The 21,822-nt window shown below is 40.0% G+C and overlaps 1 protein-coding gene across 1 annotated transcript; it reads right to left on the bottom strand.

The window, feature by feature from the left end:
* Positions 1-11,772: 11,772 nt before the first annotated feature.
* Positions 11,773-17,258, bottom strand: LOC148122258 (tripartite motif-containing protein 43B-like). The gene is made up of 6 exons (XM_087905922.1): positions 16,848-17,258; positions 16,203-16,298; positions 14,695-14,916; positions 13,876-13,898; positions 13,375-13,472; positions 11,773-12,275 (listed from the first exon to the last, which is right to left on the bottom strand). The coding sequence occupies exons 1-6, from the start codon at positions 17,256-17,258 to the stop codon at positions 11,773-11,775; spliced, it is 1,353 nt and encodes a 450-aa protein (XP_087762048.1).
* Positions 17,259-21,822: the final 4,564 nt, after the last annotated feature.

Below are 21,822 nucleotides of genomic sequence, written 5' to 3'. Positions count from 1 at the left end.
CTGCTCTGGTGAAGAATGCACCTGGCTGAGCTCTGGAGTGTCCTTATATACTCTCGAAAGACCACGCCTACTTCCTCCCATGGTTGCTTTTATTAATGTTTCTGTTATGTGACCCTTTGTCGAAGCAGTATTCTGACTGGATGGAAGACTGAGTCCACAAGCAAATCTCCACAACAAGCTTCCCTGAGTGACTGCTTAGCTGGGTGTGGCAGCTCACACCTTTAATCCTAGAGACCTGGGAATGGCCTGCTGAAGCAGGGGGAGTTTTACTTCAAGGCCTGCCTACGATATGAACTGAGATCTTGCCAAAAAACTTAATTTTTCTTCAATATTTTGCAGTATCTAATTATTTTCCAGTCTGATAATATTTTGCATTTGATATTATAACAAACGATTGTATCATGAGTCTGTAATTTGAGTAGATATCAACATTAAAATATTATTAATGGAAATCTAAAAAAAAAAATTTTGCTTTTTTGGGACAGTGTCTCCCTTTGTAGATTCGATGCCTGTCTTGGAACTAGTTCTTGTACAACAGGCTGACCTCAAATTCATAGAGATCCACCTGCTTCTGCCTCCCAGATATCTCATAGGTTAAGAACATTGATGGCTCATCCACAGGGCCTGAGTTCAATTTCCAGTTACAACATGGTAACTACAACCATCTATAGTGATATCTGTTGTCTTTTGGGATGCAGGCAAAACACTGTGTACATAATAAGTAAATAAATCTTTAAAAATCTTAATACATCTTTGGGAATATTGTGCACCTGGTTCTGATCATACTCACCTCAATTCCAAGTCCTTCCTTACTCATAGCCTTTACTTAAACACTCAACTTTTTCTTTATTAACAAAACAAAATAAAATTTGTTCCATATATGTCATTCTAATTCAGTTCCAACAATAAAAAGACATCAGAGTTCAAGGATGCCAAATTCAGGCTGTGTAAAGTTCAAATTAACGAGGCAGAGAATTGTATGGAAATTCATTTGTGAGCCACTTCAGAACCTGCAACATTTTTTATTTTTAGACTGGATTTCTCAGTGTAGCCTTGACATTACTGGAACTAGCTCTGGAGATCAGACTGGCCAAGATTCACAGAGATCTGCCTGCCTCTGCCTCTGAAGTGCTGGGATTAAAGGTGTGTGTCACCAGTGCCAGAGACCACAGAATCTCAGTGAGGTACTTTTGATTCCTTTGCACCTGGACACCCCCGTTTCTCTTCTTTACTTCTAATATTTGCTACATAAAGTAAAATTACATCATTTTTCCCTCTATTCCTTTTACTGTTCCTTTTTCTAGGCTACACCATATACGGAAGGTATAATTGAAAGACCCCTGCCTGGCTTAGCTGCTGTCATATCATTTTATGGCAAGGCTTGAACTAAGAACTAGGGCTCATAATAAGGTAACAGATGGTATTGCCAAATCCGCACAAACAGGATATCTGTGGTCAGGCACCAGGAGTTATGCCACCCGCATGAGAAAGATTAAGGAGGGGGAACGGAAAGTCCCCAAACTGACAACATAGCTGTAATGCACCCAGCGGAGAGCCAACACCCTGTCTCAGGCATGACCTCATGGCCTCATTAAAATTGACCAATGAGACCCCCGTAACTATGCATCTGCTTCTGTACGCCTGCTTCTGCCTACCCCAACCCCATATAATCTGCCCCAAACCCAGCCCGGGGTGCTCAGTTCTCCACATGACTGCAGCACCCACAGGCTCTGAGTGAACAATAAAAATTGCCTCTTGCTCTTGCATCCAGTGACTCGGACTTGGTTCTTGGGCGAGGGTCTCCAAGTGTTAAAGACACCCTCTGGGGGTATTTAATAAAAAAGATTTTAAGTGCATTCTCACAGCTCAAAAGATTGGGTTTTAGATTGATCTGTCTATTTCAAATGATTCAATGAAGAAAAATCTGGGCGTGCTGACACACACCTTTAATAACAGTATTCAGTGGGGAGAGACAAACAAATTACGGCGAGTCAAGGCCAACCTTGTCTAAACAGTGAGTTTCAAGACAGTCTAAGAACTCAGAGAAAACTTGTTTTGAAAAATCAAAAAAGAAAAGGAAAACATCCCCAGCAATACTGCCACAAGAAAACATGTCCAAGATTTAGATGGATTCTCACACCTCAAAAGATCTGGATTTAAGTGTGCCTGTTCACTTCAACTGAGTCAATGAAGAAAAATCCCTCAATAGAAAAGTCACATCTTCTTGGGTTTTGTTGATTCCACAAGGGCTGACCATATTGTATTTTGTGAACAGTGAGTAAGTTCATCCCTGATAGCGGCTACTTCTTGGTCTGGGATGAATCTCTTCAAAAAGTTTCCACATCCACATATTCATTGTTTTGTTCTGGTTGAAGCCATGTCAAGGAGAGATCATTTCACAGCACACTTCCCAGTGTCCTGGATCATACTGCCGTTCTGACTCCTCTTCCACGATGTTTCTGGAACCATCGATGTAGGAGCTAGGATATAGATGTATATATAGATACGGATCCCCATAATCTATTGATTTTTGAATTTTGTACAGTTGTGGTGTTTGTGAGTGGCTGTCTGCATAGTCTACTGCTTATTTTCTAAAAACTTGTAAATAAGCATTACCAGGCTTTTTTTAAAAATTAGGTTTGTAATCTCATGTTTTGTTTACTATAGAAAACCTAATAAAAGATAACAAAGTTTGAGCAATCCTGAGATCAATGGAATGAAAGATATAAATAATAAGGAGGGCTGAGACAAAAGCATATTTTATTATTTATATGGTATGTCAGATTTTGAGATGAGTATAGAATTCAGAGAACACAAACACCATGAGTATGTTAAGATAGATTTCAAGGGATTTGTAAAAGGATGATGGAAAAACATCAAAATGACATGCAGCTTACCCATAAAACCCTGAATGAGGAAACTTGATTTGTTAAACTTGTGGAGTTTTCCTATGTGACTAGAGTACTCCCTACTTCACCTTCTCCCTCTGCAGGTGTGGACTGTGTTGTGGACTCCAAGATCAGTGAAGGTGTTGATGGATCTTGTGGTCCTTGGGTTTCTATTGCCATGCTAAGCTGAACTTCTGTAAGAAAAGTTATGTGAAGGGAAGAGCTTGCTTTGTCCACAACATCTGACTCTGCTGGAGCCTGTATTTTATCAGGTCTACCAAACTGGATTAAACTCTTCCTGGGTGATGCTGGATGTACAAGTTCCAAACCATGGACCTATATAGCTGGATGTCCGAGCTATAATTTATGAGTCTAAGGAGCCAAATATCAAAATATCATGAAAAGTGGCCTCCAAGTGGATACAGAATGATAACTTAGCAGCTAATTTGTGCTGATCTATGCAGACAGCTGTTAACGTTATTCTGGCACTGAACCGATTGATGTTACTCATATACAGTAAAGGTAGCAGTATGCATCCCAGCATGAGGCTAAGACCAATGATCTGGTTATTCTCCTTGTTTCTGGAGATGATAGGAAGGAAGGGAGAAAGTGAAATTCATGGCAGGGAAAACTGGTCTTTTCTACCTCACAATTCATCAGAAGCCATCACGAAGGGAGGGTATAATGGCTCAGTCATTTTTATCTGTCACTGGGTTCCCACTGCATATATCCTCACACACTGTGTTTCCTTGTGTTCATGTGCATGTGTGCATGTTTGATGGAGGAGGGCTATCCGTCTATTGTGTTATTTTCATTGGTCAATAAAGAGACTGCCTTGGCCCTTTGATAGGACAGAAAATTAGGTAGGCAGAGTAAACAGAATAGAATGCTGGGAAGAGGGCAATGAGCCAGAAGCCATGGAGCCAGCCACCAGGTCAGACATGCTGAATCTTTTCCGGTAAGCCACCACCTCGTGGTGCTACAGATTATTAGAAATGGGTTAATATCAAGATATGAGAGTTAGTCAGTAACTAACTCTCTAGAGATAATGGGCCAGGCAGTGCTTAAATGAATACAATTTGTGTGTTGTTTTTTCTGGGACTAAGCTAGCCGTGCGGGAGCTGGGTGAGGCGAAAAGCAGGCCTGCCTGCAGCCCCTCACTACAGAGGGCGCCCACGTGGATAACTGCATCCACAGAAAACCTGAGAAAGTTTGAGAAAGAATAGAGTAAAACATGTTTTCTTGGTGGCAGCAATTTCTTGGTTCTACTCTGCTTTCTAGAGGCAAGCAAGCACTCTCATCTAAGAGAGGCTTCCTGACTCAGCTTTAACTGCAAAACTTTGTAGCTCCTTTAAGAGGTCCTGCCACGAAACACTTATGGTGTTGATCAAAAGCTGAACGCATGCTTTTCGGTTTTCAGCCGTAGCAGGAAAAAGGCTGTGCTGTTTTAAAATGCCGGCTTTCTGGACTGTCCTGCCAGGGCAAACTCTGACTCTTTCAGGCAGGCAGTCTGACTGAGTGTGGTCTGTGAGCAGAATGCTCCAGCTTGCTTGCTGGCACGGACCTTGAAATGCCATAGAGTTGTGGCAGTAAAAATGGCTCCAGTGGTACCTCTACCATGAGTCTGGAAAGCTAAGAAATGGATTGGATCTAGCTGTCAAAGCCACGGTTTTAGACTCATGTGGTTAGAATAAGAGAGATATACAGTAAAAAGAGATTCAAAGACAAACAAAACCTCTAAATGGTTTACATTGTGTTAAAAATATATACAGGCTAAAAGTTAAAGTTCTTAAAGTAAAGAAAGAAAGGGAGAAATAGGGTGTGGTGGTACACACCTTTAATCCCAATGCCTGGGAGGCAGAGGGATATTAACCTCTGTGACTTCAAGGGACAGAGGTAGAGATTGACCTCTGTGACCTCAAGGTGTGGTAGTACACGCCTTTAATCCCTATGACTGGGAGGCAGAGACAGATTTCTGTGAGTTCAAGGTGTTGTAGCACACACCTTTAATCCCAGCACTGGGGAGGTAGAGACAGAAAGATCTCTGTGAGTTCAAGGACAGCCTGGTCTACAGAGTTATTCCAGGACAAAGATATATAGAGAACCTGTCTCAAAAAGTAAAAGTAAAAATATAAGAAATAGAGGTTAAAGCAAAGCCACAAAAAGATGGAAAATAAACAGAGAATCTTGATACTGTATGCTATTATGCTCTCTTTGAATTGTCTGAATGCTGAGGAAGGAGCAACAGCTGCTAAAAGATATTTGTTTATAAATGCTGCTGAACTAATCCAAGATAGATATGTTCAAAATACCTTGACTCCTGAATTTGGATCTAAGGATATGATACTTTGGAAAGGAGGTTCTTCTTTTGTTTTCACAGAGGATGAGACCCTGTGGATTGCTTCTATCCCAATATGGTATGATAGACCACGCCCTCCTGAAAGGTTGTGAACACCCTCAAAAAATTACTTCATTCAACTATCAACTGAGACGAAGCTAGCAAACAGGTTTACTGTGAAAGACCTGATTAACAGCGCCCCTATTCAGCAGGAAGAAGTTTGGAGAGAAATAACTACGTCCATATTCCCAGATATTGTTTATAAATGTTCTTTTACATTTAAAGGGGGATATAGTATAGATATGAATAATTTGCTTTGTTATGGATTTTAAGGTCAATTTTGTTATATGTGTATATATTTCTGATTTTGATTGTGTAGTTCATTTAAAATGCAATGTATAATTAAAAATATAGGTTGTTAATGGATAATCATCGATAATACTCAAGCTTGTAGTAATGTTAGTTTGATTTTCTAGATGTGCATAGATATATTTCAGATAGGCATTCTTCATATCTTTCAAAGACTACAGAACATGGCATTTAATGTTTTAATAACTTAGGGCTTTCCATGACAACGAGACACATCTGCTCCTGGCAGCACCAATCTACTTCAAGAGGAAGATGGGCATCAAAGAGGCTCCTTATGGAGTTGGAGCCATTTGGGCAAGAAACTGTTCTTGCCTGGACTGTTGTATAAACTGGACACAGAGAACCCGCAGACAGAGGACTGCTGAACTTGCCTAAAGGTGAGATGATCTTTCAGGGTTCCTGATTCATGAAGGAGTCTGCGAGACATTCTGCAGGACACAGCAGATAGTGACTGAACTGCCTTTGAAATTTCCTGCTTCATGGAAATGTCTCTGGATACTATGGGCCTGAAGGCCGAAGATGGATGCCCCAACGGTACAGAGGAACTTTCGGTGACTGTCCAGGCAGCAAAATGTCTCTGTCATTTCTAGAGTTTTGGAAGTTGCTTACTTCTTGTTTACTTAGGTAATACTATATCCTTCTGGAGTCTTTGATGGAGTAGAAGAATTGATAGTCATAGTTTTCCTTAGTTATGATAAAAGATAAAGTAGATATAAATATCTGACAGGATGGGAATACTCTGTCTTCATCTATGAATTTCAGCTGGCATGAGTGGCAGAATCTCAAAGATACTCAGAAGATGCGTTACAGCAGTGAGATGCTGGAGACCTATAGCAACATGTTGTCATTGGCAATTCTCAGGAGCAAGCACTTAGGGCTCATTAGGAGTATGCTTCCTTCTGTTTCTTTTTTGTGATAGGGTTTCTCTTTGTAGCCCTCTCTGTCATAGAACTCCCTCTGTAGATGAGGTTGGCCTTAAATTCACAGAGATCTGGCTGCCTCTGCTTCTCCAGTGATGGATTCAAAGGCCTGATCCACCACTACCCAGCTAGGATTATGCTTCTAGGTCATGGATACATGATTGTTCAGTGATCTCTAGTGAATGGTACATGTTTGTTCTTTTATTTCACAGATCCTAAAACCTGCTTTTCTCTTTCTTCAAAGAATAATACTTGCAGAATATATCAAATCATACCCTATTTCTTATTAACTTGGTAATTCATCCCTAAGCCTGAGTTTTCTTCTAATTGGAACAGGGAGTAGAGTCAAGGATAGCAGAAAAACTGCCAAACCACAGTATGTCAAGTTGATAGATACTTGTGCACGGGAGGTCCTGTCTAGCATCGGTTGGCCATTTCACCAATTTATCCCAACATCCATATCAGGGCCCATACTTGTTCTTTATACTGTCAAACGGAGAATATTCTTGTGTGTTGTTGGAGGCTGCTTGTTCATATCCCTGCCACACAGACTCCCAAAATAATCACACAGGAACTAGTGTTTAAATCATTGCTTTGACCAATCACTTAAGCATATTGTTGACTAGCACTTACATCCAGATTTAACCCATTTCCATTCTTTTTATTTTACCTTGAGGCTCATGGACTACTGGCAAGGTTTCAGCTAACAGTTTGCTTCTTTCCCTCTGGCAACTACATGATATCTCTTGACTCTGCCTGCTCTCTCTCTCTTTATATCTATTCCAGCCTGTCTCTATTCTGTTAAGCCAATGACCGAAAGCAGGTTCTTTATTCATTAACCAATAAAAGCAACACATATACTGAAGGACTTTCCACACCACAATGCATGTTCCTACCTTTCCTTTAATGAGTATTTTCTTTGATTCCTATCCCTAAGCCCAATCTTTGACTTTTGTTATTTCTAGTCACCTGATCTGTAGCTCTGCCCTGTGATTCAAGACAAATATAATTGGTAGTCTCAGGAGCATCAGAGTACAATCAAAATATGTCACGTTTTTGCTATTTATTTGAGTAAAAGGGGGAGGTTTTAATTCTAACACAGTAAAAATATGCAAAATAAGAGCAATTATCAGGTAAGAATTATATTCACAATATCCAAGTCATTTGTTTTTGGTACTCTCAGAGAAAATGCTCCATTATCTATTCTATGTTGGTGACTCCAAAGTTTTCTACCTGATTCACTTTCTATCCTAAGTTGTAAAACTAACCCACAACTAACTTTATAGACCTCAAAATATTTCCTTAGATAAAATATTTACAGCTTTATGTCTAATGGATTATTCCTTTACACTTTCTCATCACTTTTCATCATCAAAAAAAGTCAGGACAAGAACTCAAAAGGACAAGAACCTGGAGGCAGGGACTAAAGCAAAGTGATGGAGTGATCCTTCTTATTTGCTTGCTCAACATTGCTGCTCAACCTACTTCCTTATAGAACCCACCACCTCCAGACCAGGGAAACCCTGCCAACAATTGTCTGCTCATTCCTGATCAATAACTAAGAAAATGCTCTACAGGCTTGCCCACAGTCACTTGTGATGGAGGCATTTTCTCAAACGGGTTTCCCTTCTCTCAGATGACTGTAGCCTGTTTCAAGTTGGAATGAAAATATCCAGCACATCTGTGATTCTACTTGGCACCAATAAGACAATTAAGTGAAATATAGCTGCATGTATATGTATATGCACACATAGAGCTATATAGTATTTTTATTGAGCTAGAAATCAAGTGAAGGTTTTGAGCATACTTCATAAAGATCTCTAGCACTGATGTCAAGCTTTCGTTCTAATAAATAATTCTGACAAGTTAGGAAAATAAGACCAACACTGGTGTAGGAGATCCTTCTGTTTATGTGTTGCTTTCATTGGATAATGAATAAAGAAACTGCCTTGACCTAGTTGATAGGGTGGAACTTAGGTAGGCAGAGTAGACAGAACTGAATACTGGGAAGAAAGGCAGAGTGGCAGATGCCATGGATCTCCTGCCTGAGACGGACGCTGGTTAGAAACTTGTAGTAAGCCACAGTCACGTGGTGACACACAGATTAACAGAAATGGGTTAAATTAAGATGTAAGAGTTAGCCGATAAGAAGTTAGAGCTAATGGGCCAAGCAGTGTTTAAATGAACACAGTTTCCGTGTGATTATTTCGGGTGTAAGATAGCCAGGTAGCTGGGACAACGAGCAGCCCGCTCCTCCTGTAACAGAGAAGAAAGGACCTGCTCTCCATGCAACAGATGAATGATGCCCAACATATGAATGACTGCATCCACATAAAATCTGAGAGAGCTTGGGAAGTAATTCTAGACAGAATTGGAAAAGAATGGAGTAAAGCATGGCTTCTTGGTAGCAGCAATTTCTCGGATCTGTTCTGCTTCCTAGAGGCAAGCCATCTCATTTAAGAGAGGCTTCCTGACTCAGCTTTAGCTGAAAACCCTGCAGCTCTTTAAGAGGTCCTGCCACGAAACAGTTAAATGGTGTTGGAAAAAGCTGACCGCAGGGGGGGGGGGGGAAAGATGTGCCGTTTTTTTTTTAAGTAAATTTTATTAAATTATAAAAGTTTCCATTTCCGCCCCCCTCTCCTAACACCCTCCCACTCCCCCTACTCCCCCTCCTCCTCCCTCTTCGTCCCCCAGGGCAGTCAGGGTTTCCTGCCCTGTGGGAAGTTCCAGTTCCTTCCCCCTCCCTCCAGGTCCAGGAAGGTGAGTGTCCAAACAGACTGGATCCCCAAAATCCAGTATATGTAGAGGAAACAAGTCCCAGTGTCATAGTCAATGGCTTTTCAGAAAGACTTCGGGCCAGCCACAGTCATAGAATCCGGCCAAATTCCGAGAATCTGGTTAGATCACGTCCTCGTTCAGTCCCAGTCCAACTGGCCTTGGTAAACTCTCATCAGATCCGTTCCCTTGTATCAGTGGGTGATAGCATCCCTCGCAGTACTGATTTCGTTTTTCATGTTCTTCCTCCTTCTGCTCCTCATTTGGACCTCGGGGGGCTCAGTCCAATGCTCCAATGTGGGTCTCCGACTGTATCGCCGTCCTTCGCCAGATGAAGGATCTATGGTGATAAGCAAAATATACATCAGTATGGTCATGGGCCACGACCGATTCAGGCACCCTCTCCTCTGTCCAGAGAGCATTCTGGGGGATCTCTCCTTGGACCTGGGATCCCATATATAATCAAGTCTCCTGTAAACCCTAAAATGGCTCCCTTAGTTGAAATATATTCTTCCCTGATCCCATATTCATCCTTCCTCCCCCCCCCCATCCCAGGCCACCAAGCTTTCCCTGTTCCTCCCCTACTCCCTTCTCTCTAACCCTCTCCCTTTCCATCGACCCTCCCACCCCCCCATGCACCCGAGGTTACCTGGGACTCTTGTCTATTTCCTACAAGATGTGCCGTTTTAAAAGGCAGGCTTTCTGGGCCATTGTGCCAGTGCAAACTCTGACTCTTTGAGACAAGAGGTCTGGCTACAGAGAGAGCATTTGTGGGATGTTTGTGGACACAATGTTGCAACTTGCTTGCTGGCAAGGACCTTGAAACTCCATAGAGTTGTGACAATAAACAAGGCTCTAGCCAGGTATCTCTGCCATGAGCCTGGGATTTCAGAAAGCTAAGGAATGGGCTGAATCCAGATATCAAAACCACTTTAATCCCTCTCTATATTGTTTAGCAAATTAAAAACTCATGTGGTCAGAAAAAAAGAAGAATGAGAGAGCGCTAAGAGAAAGTCAAAGATGAAGAAAACCTCTAAATGGTTTACAGTGTGTTAAAAATATATGCAGGCTAAAGGTTAAAGTACGTAAAATAAAAAAAGAAAGAAAGAGAGTAGCTGGGTGTTGGTGCAAACACATTTAATCACAATGCGTGGGGACAGAGGCAGAGAGACCTCTGCAAATTCAAGATGTGCTCACACACACCTTTAATCCCAGCACTTGGGAGTCAGAGGCATGTGGATCTCTGTGAGTTCAAAGACAGCCAGGTCTACAGAGGGAGTTCCAGGACAGGCAAAGTTTTGCAGAGAACCTGTCTCAAAAAATTAAAAGTAAAAATAAAAGATATAGAGTTTAAAATAAAGCCACGTAAAGATGGAAAACACACAGAGAATCTGGATATTGTATATTATTATGCTCTCTTTGAATTGTTTAAATGCTGAGGAAGAAGCAACAGCTGCTAAAAGATATTTGTATATAAATGCTGCTGAATTAATCCAAGATAGGCATTTTGAAAATTCCTCAACTTCAAAATTGAAGTCAAAAGGTATCTTACTTTGGAGAAGAGATTTTACCTTTGTTTCCACAGGTAATGAGAGAGTGTGGATTTATCTTGAGTTAGAAAAATTCAGTTTGATCAAGGAAAACCACCTGAGAAATCTCCGGTAGGAACAGATGGCCCAGATGTCTGAATTCAACATCTAGAACAGATTCAAGATTGCTGCCTGAGATGATGAAGACTCACAGGATACTCCAGTCAGGACTTGATCATAATTCTAAATTTTCTTTAGGTACCCATAAGATTACCAGCATCTCCAACCAACAGGAAGTTGCCTGGAATATTCCATTCATATTTCTAGAAAATGGACTGTGGATATTTTTTTTGTTTAAAAAAAATGGGGGGGGGGGGAATGGTGCAGGACAATTCTGTATTCTGACAATTAGGTTTTAAATAAACATTGACTGGCCAGTAGCCAGGCAAGAAGTAGAAGCAAGGCAATGAGAACAGGAGAATTCTGGAAAGGAAGAAGCCCATTCCTCCCAAGTCCTGCCCAGACACAGAAGAAGCAGGATGTGACCTGCCCTGCTGAAAAAGGTACTGAGCCATGTGGCTAACACATACTAGAATAATGTGCTAATGTAAGTTACAAGAGCTAATATGAAGCCTGAGCTAATGGGTCAATCAGTTTATAACTTGTGGAGACCACTGTGTGATTTTTCTTTGAGGCTAAATGTCTGTGAGACCTGGTAGGAGGACATAAACCAGGCAGGACAGGAACCCCCAACAAGCAGGTCCTCATGTTACAAAATACCAAGACAAACCCTTTATGAAATGAAGTTGCTCTTTGTGGAATATGAATAACATAGAAAAAATGCAACATAGTCAAGGCTCTTTTTCATTTTATATTATTTTTATATTTAATATCAATAAAAGAGGTATCATTACAGTAGGAATTAGTTAAAACACAAGATAATGGATTACAACTTAATATGGTACTATTTGGCCTCTGGAGAAGAAAGGCCAAACAGCATCACTGAAGGTGCCATTAGGATATCTGTATATGAGGGAACTCTTGGCAATATTCAGGAAACTTAAACATCCATTCTGACAATCAAGGAGCACGCCAACCTGGCCCAGTGGCTTCTCTATATAGTGACAGGATACTGGGTTTGTGGTGAGAAGACTGTAATGACTACCCTCCTTCACACAGAAAAGGAGGAATGCACCCTTAGTTTCATACGCTCGGCTTGTATTACTTAACCAGGAATTGGTACAGACACCAACAGCCCATTCCAAATTGTCCTTCAAATCCACTTCCCAATAATATTTCCCTGAGATGAAGCTCTCTGATCCACTGAAGACCAAATAGCTTCCAAAAGGATCCACAAATGTATCTGGAACCTGAGGTCTGAGGTTGAGTCTTCTCATGACATTAAAGAGGTTCTTCTTCTCACGGAGTACAGTTATATTTTTAAAGGAAATGTACACTGGGGGAAGAGACAATATTTTTGTTAAAATTACCATTTGTATTTCTCAGGTGATAGAGGTCACTAGAGTCTTCTCAGTTTGTCAAAACAGGCTAAGATAAGAAGTTAAATGTGGCTCTGATACAAAGTCAAAGATATCCAAAAGAAACAAATGGTAGCATGATGAAAAGTTTTATGATATTTTTGTAGATGCGGTAGAGGAGGGAGCCTCAACCTACCTCTGACAGGTTACTTTAATTACACCTGGCAAACGGAAGATGTATATATAGCAACCATGGCCAGAGCAAAGACTATCCTCTTAGGTTTACATAAAAAGTTATTCCTAAGGTATGTACAGTGATTTCTTTCATGTTGGTGTTGTTCTTTCCATGTAATTAATCATATTCACACTAAAGAACGAGATAAATATACTCTAGAAGTAGATCCCTACAAGTAGGTATCCATCTTTGTACTCTGGTTCCTCTGATACTGTTTCCTGTGAGATTAAAATTGACTTCTAGATCTATAAGGGGGATTTAGACACAGCCTCATTACTTATCAATTTGTTTTATATTCATGGCTCATGATACATGGCTCTGTTTAGATATTCTATGATTATTCTTTTTAATTCGTTTTGAGATAGGGTCTTGCTTAATAACCTTGACAGGTATGGAACTTATTTTGTTGACGAGACTGTCCTAAATCTCATTGGCAGTCCTCTCAATGATATTGTTGGTATTAGCAGTGCACAACACTATATCTTGTATAATTTTAATATATTAACTACAATGTAGTATAAAAGTCCAAGGCTAAAAGGACTGAAGGAACATAATCAAATATCTCCAACAGTGGGTACACTTAATTGGAATTGCACTGTCCTGAATTATTAACCATTCCTTATGCCTCAACAAAAATCTGATACTCTTTCAGCTACTATTACATGCAACCTGATATATTTGTATTCATTTTTGTCTCTTTGCTTGTAAGGTAACCATGTGATTAATTGAGATTACATGTGATTAACGAAGACCTATTTCTCAGGCCTTAAAATATTTATGTCTGTGAAGTGATGTCACTGTGGAAGGGTCCCTCTACTATTTCCACCATTTCTCACACTCACCTTTGAAGTAGTTGAATCGTTCAGTGAGTCCAGTGATGGGGAGGGCAGAGAGTTCTGGTTTCATACCCTGGGGAATGCTCGACTGCATTGACTCACTCCTGCAAGGACAAGAAAATACTGATTTGTCTGGTAATAAAGATATCATCACAGTTGATTAGGAAAAAGCTCACTACTACTTCAGCCAAATGGCTCTGGAGTCCAATTCCCTTGCGACACAAGCCTTACAACTTGAGTTCAATCCCTGGAACCCATGGTGGAAGTGAGGACTCTCTCCTGAAAGTTGTCTTCTGACCTCCACACATATGCAATACCACTTGGCATGAACATCAACACACATTTGTTCCTCACAAATATAACACATCAAATAAAAAATCCAAAACACATCATAAACAAACAATTGCATATTCTCTCTTCAAACTACATATGCACTTTGCTTAGGTAGCTTGATCAATTTTATAACAATTTTAGGGTGTCTCGGCATGCACCAATAGCTAAACACACCTTCTGAACATGTCGTCCAAAGCCTGCAAAGAAAATGAGAAAAAATATGTTACTGATAAAATGGAATACAAAGTTTCTTTGTGATGTTTATAAATGACAGAGAACATCACACTATCTAACTTGAAAATTTATATTTAATTCTTAGGACAATACCAACAAAGCAGGTTAGCACCATCCAAAGTCTTGATAGATCAGACTGTGAGAGCAAAATATGACAAGGACCTTGATACTGATTTTATATTGCTTTTGAAACGCCAACTGTCTACAAAAGGAAACCTTCACTATCTTGAACACAAAACATATTTATACTTTAACAAAGGATACTTCAAATGTCTGACTTCACCACTGCATTGTGCCTCATGCTTCTAATACTAGAATTGCTAGAGTAGAGGCCTGAAGATTACTGTGAGTTGTATGTGATCATGAGCTGGAGAAAAGGAACCTGCCTCAAAATCTCTTCCTTATTAAGATTTTGCAAATTGCAAATTTCAAAAAGAAGAAATTAAGCAATAACTTTCTTTGAAATTTTCATAATATCCAAGTAGAGGCTATGGAGTATAAGAATGGCAACACTAAATATCATCTTTCAGAGAAGCAAACTACAAAAGCAAATGTTAGGACTTATTTCTTGGGGAATGTACTGGCACAATTTCAAAAACTTCTCTGGCAAGATTATGACAGAATTTCGTTTCTCCCAATTAATCCTGAACAGGAATCCCCTGACATAAATGAAGGGAATTGTGAAAGTTATCTTAGTCAAGCAATCACCAGTGTGAGCCAAAGACAATAAAGCCTTTTCCTTCACTCCTCCCTGCTCACCTGCAGCAGCACCACATATGGCTCCTGGGACATCGCCATCAGTTCCTGATACATTTCTCTTAGTTGACTGCTCTTTTGAATTATCATGGCTTCATTTTTCCTTAGTTTCTTTAGAACACGGTTGCCTTCGTTGACCATGCCCTCAATGTGCTCCTCCTCCTGGTCACATGTCCATATCCTAAACTCTTTTCTGATCATTTCTTCCCTCATAATCAGGTAGTCCTAAACAAAACAGGACATTGTTGATGATATTTATAAAATACCTCATTCTCCTCCACTGTATCCTTCTATGCTTAAATTTGATGAAGGACTCTTATCGCTGTGCTACACACACAATGACGGACTTGTCAGAAAATGGAAATTCCATGGTTTAATTTACTCCTTCTCAGGGACACAGTCTTCCAAATTCCCTTCGTCATGAAAATAACTGCTGGAACTATGGGTCTGTAAGCTGAAGATGGATGTCCTATTTGTTACAGAAGAACCTTCAGTGACTGGCCAGGAAGCAAGATGCTTCTGTCTATCGAGAATTTTGAAAGTTGCTTACAATGGATATCCTGTTAAGTAAGGTATTGTTATATCCTTCTGGTGTGTTTGAAGGAGTTCAAGAACAGAAAGTTTTAATTATAATTTTCCTTACTTATGATAAAAGATAAAGTAGATATAAATATTGTAACTAATCCATGCTTTATGTCTATTTTGTTATATGTAAATTTACTATGTTAAAGTTAAAACCTTCATTTTTCTCTAGACAGAAAAGGAGAGGTGATGTAGGATTCCCCTCTGTATGCTGTGAATGTGTTTTTTTTACCATTTGGTTAATAAAGAAGCTGCTTTGGGCCTCTGGAAGGGCAGAATAGAGCAAGGTGGGAATCCCAAGCAGAGATAGAGGAGAAACTAGGCAGAGTCAAAGAGATGCCATGTAGTCACCGAAGGAGAAAGATGTAAACCTCCAGCAAGAAGATTACCGTTGAAGCACCAGCCTTGTACTAATATACAAAATAACAGGAATTGGATACTTTAAGATGTAAGAACTAGTTAATAAGAAGCCTGAGCTAACCAGCCAAGCACTGTTTTGATTAATATAATTTCTGATTACTTTGCGACTGGGTGGCCAGGAATAAACAAGTAGCTTCCCTCAACACAAAGGAAATCAAGCCCTAAGCATTTCCACCTGTCAAAGAAAATCAGGGCTACATGAAGAAATGGCATGGACTGATAATTCATATGTTCACGCAAGTATGAAATTTGCATGTAATAATTAGAATTCGTGGTGCAGTCCTAGAGTCTAATGCAGTGTGCTGAACTGTCAGTAATTCACACTTTAGTCTCAGACTCTTTTTCCATAGAGCCAGATCATCTTTCCATGTGCAGAACTGTATTTTACATGCAGAATTAGAGGCCATCATAACATGTTTTCCTAGTATCATATTTTATGACTTATCTTGAACTATGATTTTGGAAAATAAATATCTCAACCAGATTCTCAGCATAAATCTCATACTCACTATAAACAAACTTTTCACTCTGAGTTCTTCCTCTAGATTCTCTTGATTTTCTTGGATCTTCTCCCATAAAGATGTCATATGCCGTAGAAGCCTCTCCTGGAAGAAACAATAATTATGAACTTTTAATAGACAGTAATTATGGGCAAAATCTTAGACATTAAATAAATTAACTTTAGCAAAAAAAGAAGGATCACATTATTCCATTTTTACTTTAGGTAAATTTGAATTTTACATTTAAAGCATAGAAATAGAATATGGCATATCCCTTTGTTCAGGCAGCATGACAAATAATTATGACTAATATCTGAGTAATTAGCATAATATTGGGTTTCTCACAGGCTTCTCGGTAGCTGACTCCATTGTATTTTCTAATTTAGTCACCAGTCAAAGATACTTTTAAAAGATGTGAATACAGTATTTCACATTACAGTGACCTGAAATAATGTATAATAAAACCCAAGTGATCTTACACCCAAAGGTCTCCCAAGGAATGTTTACATTTGTAATCACTCTTTTTTCCCTAGCTGCAAATAAGGGCCCACCATTCAGAAAAGAGTGGATTCCTCATAATCAGGACCAGCATATTGCTGTGTTCAGCTGAGCCTCACTCTGCGGGTTTCATGTTCTCTCAGAAGCATCACTCACCATTTGATCCTCAGCAGCTGCTTCAGTGGGACAGTGTTTGTGTCCTCTGTGTTCATGGGAGTCAGAGCAGAGTCGACAGAGGTAGATCCTGTTCTCCATACAGAAGGTTCTCTTGGTCTCCTTGTGGGTCACACACTTATTCTCCTCAGAGCTCAGATACTTCATGAGGCTGGCTTGTCTGGCAATGGACACCAGCTTCTTCAGAACAATGTTGGTTCTGAAGTTCTTCTGCTGGGATGGTTCCCTACACATAGGACAATGGCCCAGAAAGAGACTGTCTTCCCAAGAAAGTTGGAGGCAGGCTCGACAGAAGCTGTGGCCACAGCTTATGGTGACTGGATCTGTAAGGTAGCTCATGCAGATGAAGCAGGTGAGTTCATCCTGGAAGGCTTGTGAGAGGTCTGACTCCATTTATCTGAAGGAAGAAAATAGTACTGATGTTATTGAACCCAGAGAAGAAAAAAAATCACAAAATTTGATTAATGTTGTGTTTCTGTTCTGTTTATAACAACACATTCTTCATTTTCTGGCATCCAAAAATCAAAATAATCATAGGATTGCAGTTGCTATTTTTTTCTATTTCACTCTACTTCACATGAATACAGATTGATCTGATGACTTTCTGTGCCCTACGATCTGCATCTTTTTCAGAGACTCCATCCAAATTAGTACCATGCTTCAAGGTCTGAGACATGCTCTCTCAGTGCTTATGAATGTATTTACACTGTATTGATCAAAGTACTTCAGGTCCATATTTTGGTCACTTACTACAGAACTATGTTGGTTGAAATCTTTCATCTTTGGTTGTCTATACAGGAAAACAATTCCCAAGTAACAGGATTCCTAGTAAATGCTTTGCTTTCTGATTTAAGCATCTTGCTCATAAACATCCCATTATCCGTCCCGTTTTCGCATGAACACAATATTAGTTACTTCTCTTTTTTCTGCTGCAAATATGTAACAAGAATAAGAATTTATTTGTCTCATAATTCAAGGACATTGTCCATCATAACAGGAAATAAGCGGTAGCAGAACTTGAGGTAGCTGGCCTCACGGTTTCCAAAATCATGAAGCACTTCATGTGGATCCCCAATTATAGTCAAACTACTTCAAATAAACCTTCAACATGCCAACAGGATGCCATGTCTATACAAAGGTCCTTCGAGTGAATACCAGGAGAGTCTTTATGGAAACTCGTTTGCTTACTGAAGATACACATCCTAGTTTGAGTGTGGAATGAATCCTAGAGGCATGAATGAGATTCTCAAGACTGTTTGAGACTTGGCTACCTAATCAACAGGTGCACACTCCCTTTCTCTTTGAATATTTAAACAAATCAAGAATCTTGGTTTGTTTGAGGGAAATATCTTCCAAATAACTTAAGCTTCCGGGGTCTGAAGCAAATGGGTTCAATGACTTTAACTGGTAGTGTTGTGTATGCTGAAAACCAGTACTAATCTTCACTGTCAATATCAGTTTAGAAAAGAGACTGTGATTACAAATTTGACTTTTTTAACTTATCTGATGGTTCTCTGTTGGTATGTTTTAGATACCAACATCTAGATCTTAGATGCATCGTTTCAAAATACTTTGTAAGCACACAAAAATAATGAATATTGAAAATAGTTTACTGAAACTGAGAAGCTTCTGTAAAGCAAAGGACACTGTCAGTAAGACAAAAAGACCACCTTCCGACTGGGAGAAGATCTTCACCAACCCCTCATCAGACAAAGATCTGATCTCCATAATATACAAAGAACTCAAGAAATTAGACACTAAAACTCTAATTAACCCAATTAAAAAATGGGATACTGAACTGAACAGAGAATTCACAACAGATGAATTTCGAATGGCCAAAAGGCACTTAAGGTCATGCTCAACCTCCTTAGCGATCAGGGAAATGCAAATCAAAACAACTTTGAGATACCATCTTAACACCTGTCAGAATAGCCAAACTCAAAAACACCAATGATAGCCTATGCTGGAGAGGATGTGGAGTGAGGGGAACACTCATCCATTGTTGGTGGGAATGCAAACTTGTGCAGCCACTGTGGAAATCAGTGTGGCGGTTTCTCAGGAAACTGGGAGTCAACCTCCCTCAGGACCCAGCAATTCCACTCTTGGGAATATACCCAAGAGAGGCCCTATCATACTACAAAAGCATTTGTTCAACTATGTTCATAGCAGCACTATTTGTAATAGCCAGAACATGGAAACAACCTAGGTGCCCCTCAATAGAAGAATGGTTAAAAAAAGGTGTGGAACATATACACATTAGAGTTTTACTCAGCGGTAAAAAACAATGACATCTTGAATTTTGCAGGCAAATAAATGGAAATAGAAAACGCTTTATGAGTGAGGTAATCCAGACCCAAAAAGAGGAATATGGTAAGTATTCACTCATAAGTGGATTCTAGCCATAGTTAAAGGTCTTTGAGCCTATTATTCGTGATCCTAGAGAAGCTAAATAAGAAGGTGAACATGAAGAAACTCCTGGAGATTGGAAATAGACAAGAGTGCCAGGCAAACTTGGGTGCACGGGGGGGGGGGGGGGGTGGAAGTAAGGGGAGATGGTTAGAGAGAAGGGAGAGGGGGAGGATAGGGGATGGCTTGGGGGAGTGGAATGGGGGGGAGGGAGGAAGGATGGATATGGGAGCAGGGAAGTATTTATCTCAACTAAGGGAACCATTTTAGGGTTTGCAAGAGACTTGATTCTGGAGGGGTTCCCCGGCCCAAGGAGAGGTCCCCAGATTGTTCCCTGGGCAGCAGAGAAGAGGGTGCCTGAACTGGCTTTGGCCCATAACCATACTGATGAATATTTTGTATATCACCATAGAACCTTCATCTGGCAATGGATGGAGATAGATACAGAGGCACATATTGGAACACTGGACTTAACTCCCTAGGTCCAAATGAGAAGCAGAAGGAGGGAGAACGTGAGCAAGAAAGGCAGAACCAGAGGGAACCTTCATCTGATGATAGATGGAGATAGAGACGGAGACCCACTTTGGAGCACTGGACTGAGCCCCCAAGGTCCAAATGAGGATCAGAAGGAGGGAGAACATGAACAAGGAAATCAGGACCGCGAGGGGTGCGTTCACCCACTGATACAAGGGGACTGATCGAATGAGAGCTCACGAAGGCCAGCTGGACTGGGACTGGACAAGCATGTGATCAAACCGGACTCTCTTAATGTGGCTGACATGGGGGCTGACTGTGAAGCCATTGACAATGGCACTGGGTCTTGTTTTGTCTGCATGTACTGGATTTTTGGGATCCTAGTCTGGTTGGATGCTCACCTTCCTAGACCTGGAGGGAGAGTGGAGGAACTTGAACTTCCCACAGGGCAGGAAACCCTGACTGCTCTTAGGACTGGAGAGGGAGTAGGAGAGGGAGTCGGAAGGGGGAGGAGAGGGAGTGGGGAGGGGGAGGAGAGGGAGTGTGGGGAATGGGAGGGTATGGGGAGGAGGGGAGGAAGTGGAAATTTTTATAAACAAATAAATAAATAAATTTAAAAAAATTGTGCCAAACTTTAACCAGACACTAGTTTCGTGAAAAAAATTGTTGGGTTAATTTTCAGGATATTTATTTTGTTTTATTTTTTGTTACAGGCTATCTCTGTTTAGATTGGGAGCACATCCTGGCATTCTCTCTGTAGGTCAGTTGGTCTTGAACTCACAGAGATCTGCCTGTCTGGCTCCCAACTGCTGGGATCAAAGGCATGTACCACTATCTAGATTTCAATAATTTAATCACGTGTGTACATCTAAACTCATAATATACTATCAAAATATACTATCAAAATATACTATAAATTATATATAATTTTATATACTATAAAATTATGTATACTATAGTATACATAATATACTATCAAAAATAGTAATAGCCACTTCTTCCAAGATCGTAAGGTATAATCAAGCATTATTTCACACTGAAATTTTCCTATAGTTTACAACAGAAAAATACCAAAATAAATTACTTGACTACATCTTGAGTCAAGATGCTTTTATACATAATATCTATAGAAAATATCTGTAAAGGCTAATAATTGTCAAGGAATTCAAAGCACTTCAATTTTTTATTGATTTTTATTGAGCTCTACATTTTTCTCTGCTCCCCTCCCTACCTCTCCTCTCCCCTCTTCAGCTCTCTCCCAAGGTCCACATGTTCCCAATATACTGAGAAGATCTTGTCTTTTTCTACTTTCTACTTCCCATGCAGATTAAATCTACATAAGTCTCTCTTAGTGTTCTCAATGTTGTCTAAGTTCTCTAGGATTGTGGGTTGTAGGCTGGTTTTCTTTGCTGTGTTTAATTTTTATATGCTACATGGGTATACTTAATATACAGGTATCAGCACTTTTAGAATTTAGACAACAATCAATATTGAACAGGAGCTTGTGAGTCAGGCAGTGGTGGCACATGCCTTTAATCCCAGTACTCTGGGAGGCAGAGGCAGGTGGATCTCTGTGATCCAGTAACGAAAGAGTGTGTATAGATAAATTTAAAATTATCATTCACTCTAGGTAATATTTTATTTATAAAGAAAGATGACAACATGAAACACAATCTTTTTGGGTAAATGGCAAACAGTAATGTCTAAGCAGAAATCTCACTTGGGTAAAAAAATTATGAATAAGAACTAACAACAATTTTCCTCCTGTAAACTATACACTCACACATGGAATTGTTTCAGATTTCAGCACTGTTAGTGGGTACACCCCAACATTACCTCAGCTCTAGTGTTCAATCCTCAATGGGTGCAGATGATCAATCCAGCAGTCAAGGAACCAGAATGTATAGAAACGCACTCTGTCTGCTCTGGTGAAAAATAGACCTGGCTGGGCCATGGAGTGGGCTCATATAGTCTCTAAAAACCGTGCCTACTTCCTTCCATAGCTGTTTTCACAAATACAAATACGTAACCTTCTGAAAGTAGCAGTATTCTAGTTGAATGGAACATGGAATTAGCT

This window comes from Myodes glareolus, chromosome 4, assembly GCF_982192425.1.
Source record: "Myodes glareolus chromosome 4, mMyoGla1.1, whole genome shotgun sequence".
Lineage (NCBI taxonomy): Eukaryota > Metazoa > Chordata > Mammalia > Rodentia > Cricetidae > Myodes > Myodes glareolus.
This window is presented reverse-complemented; position numbering and strand designations above follow the sequence as displayed.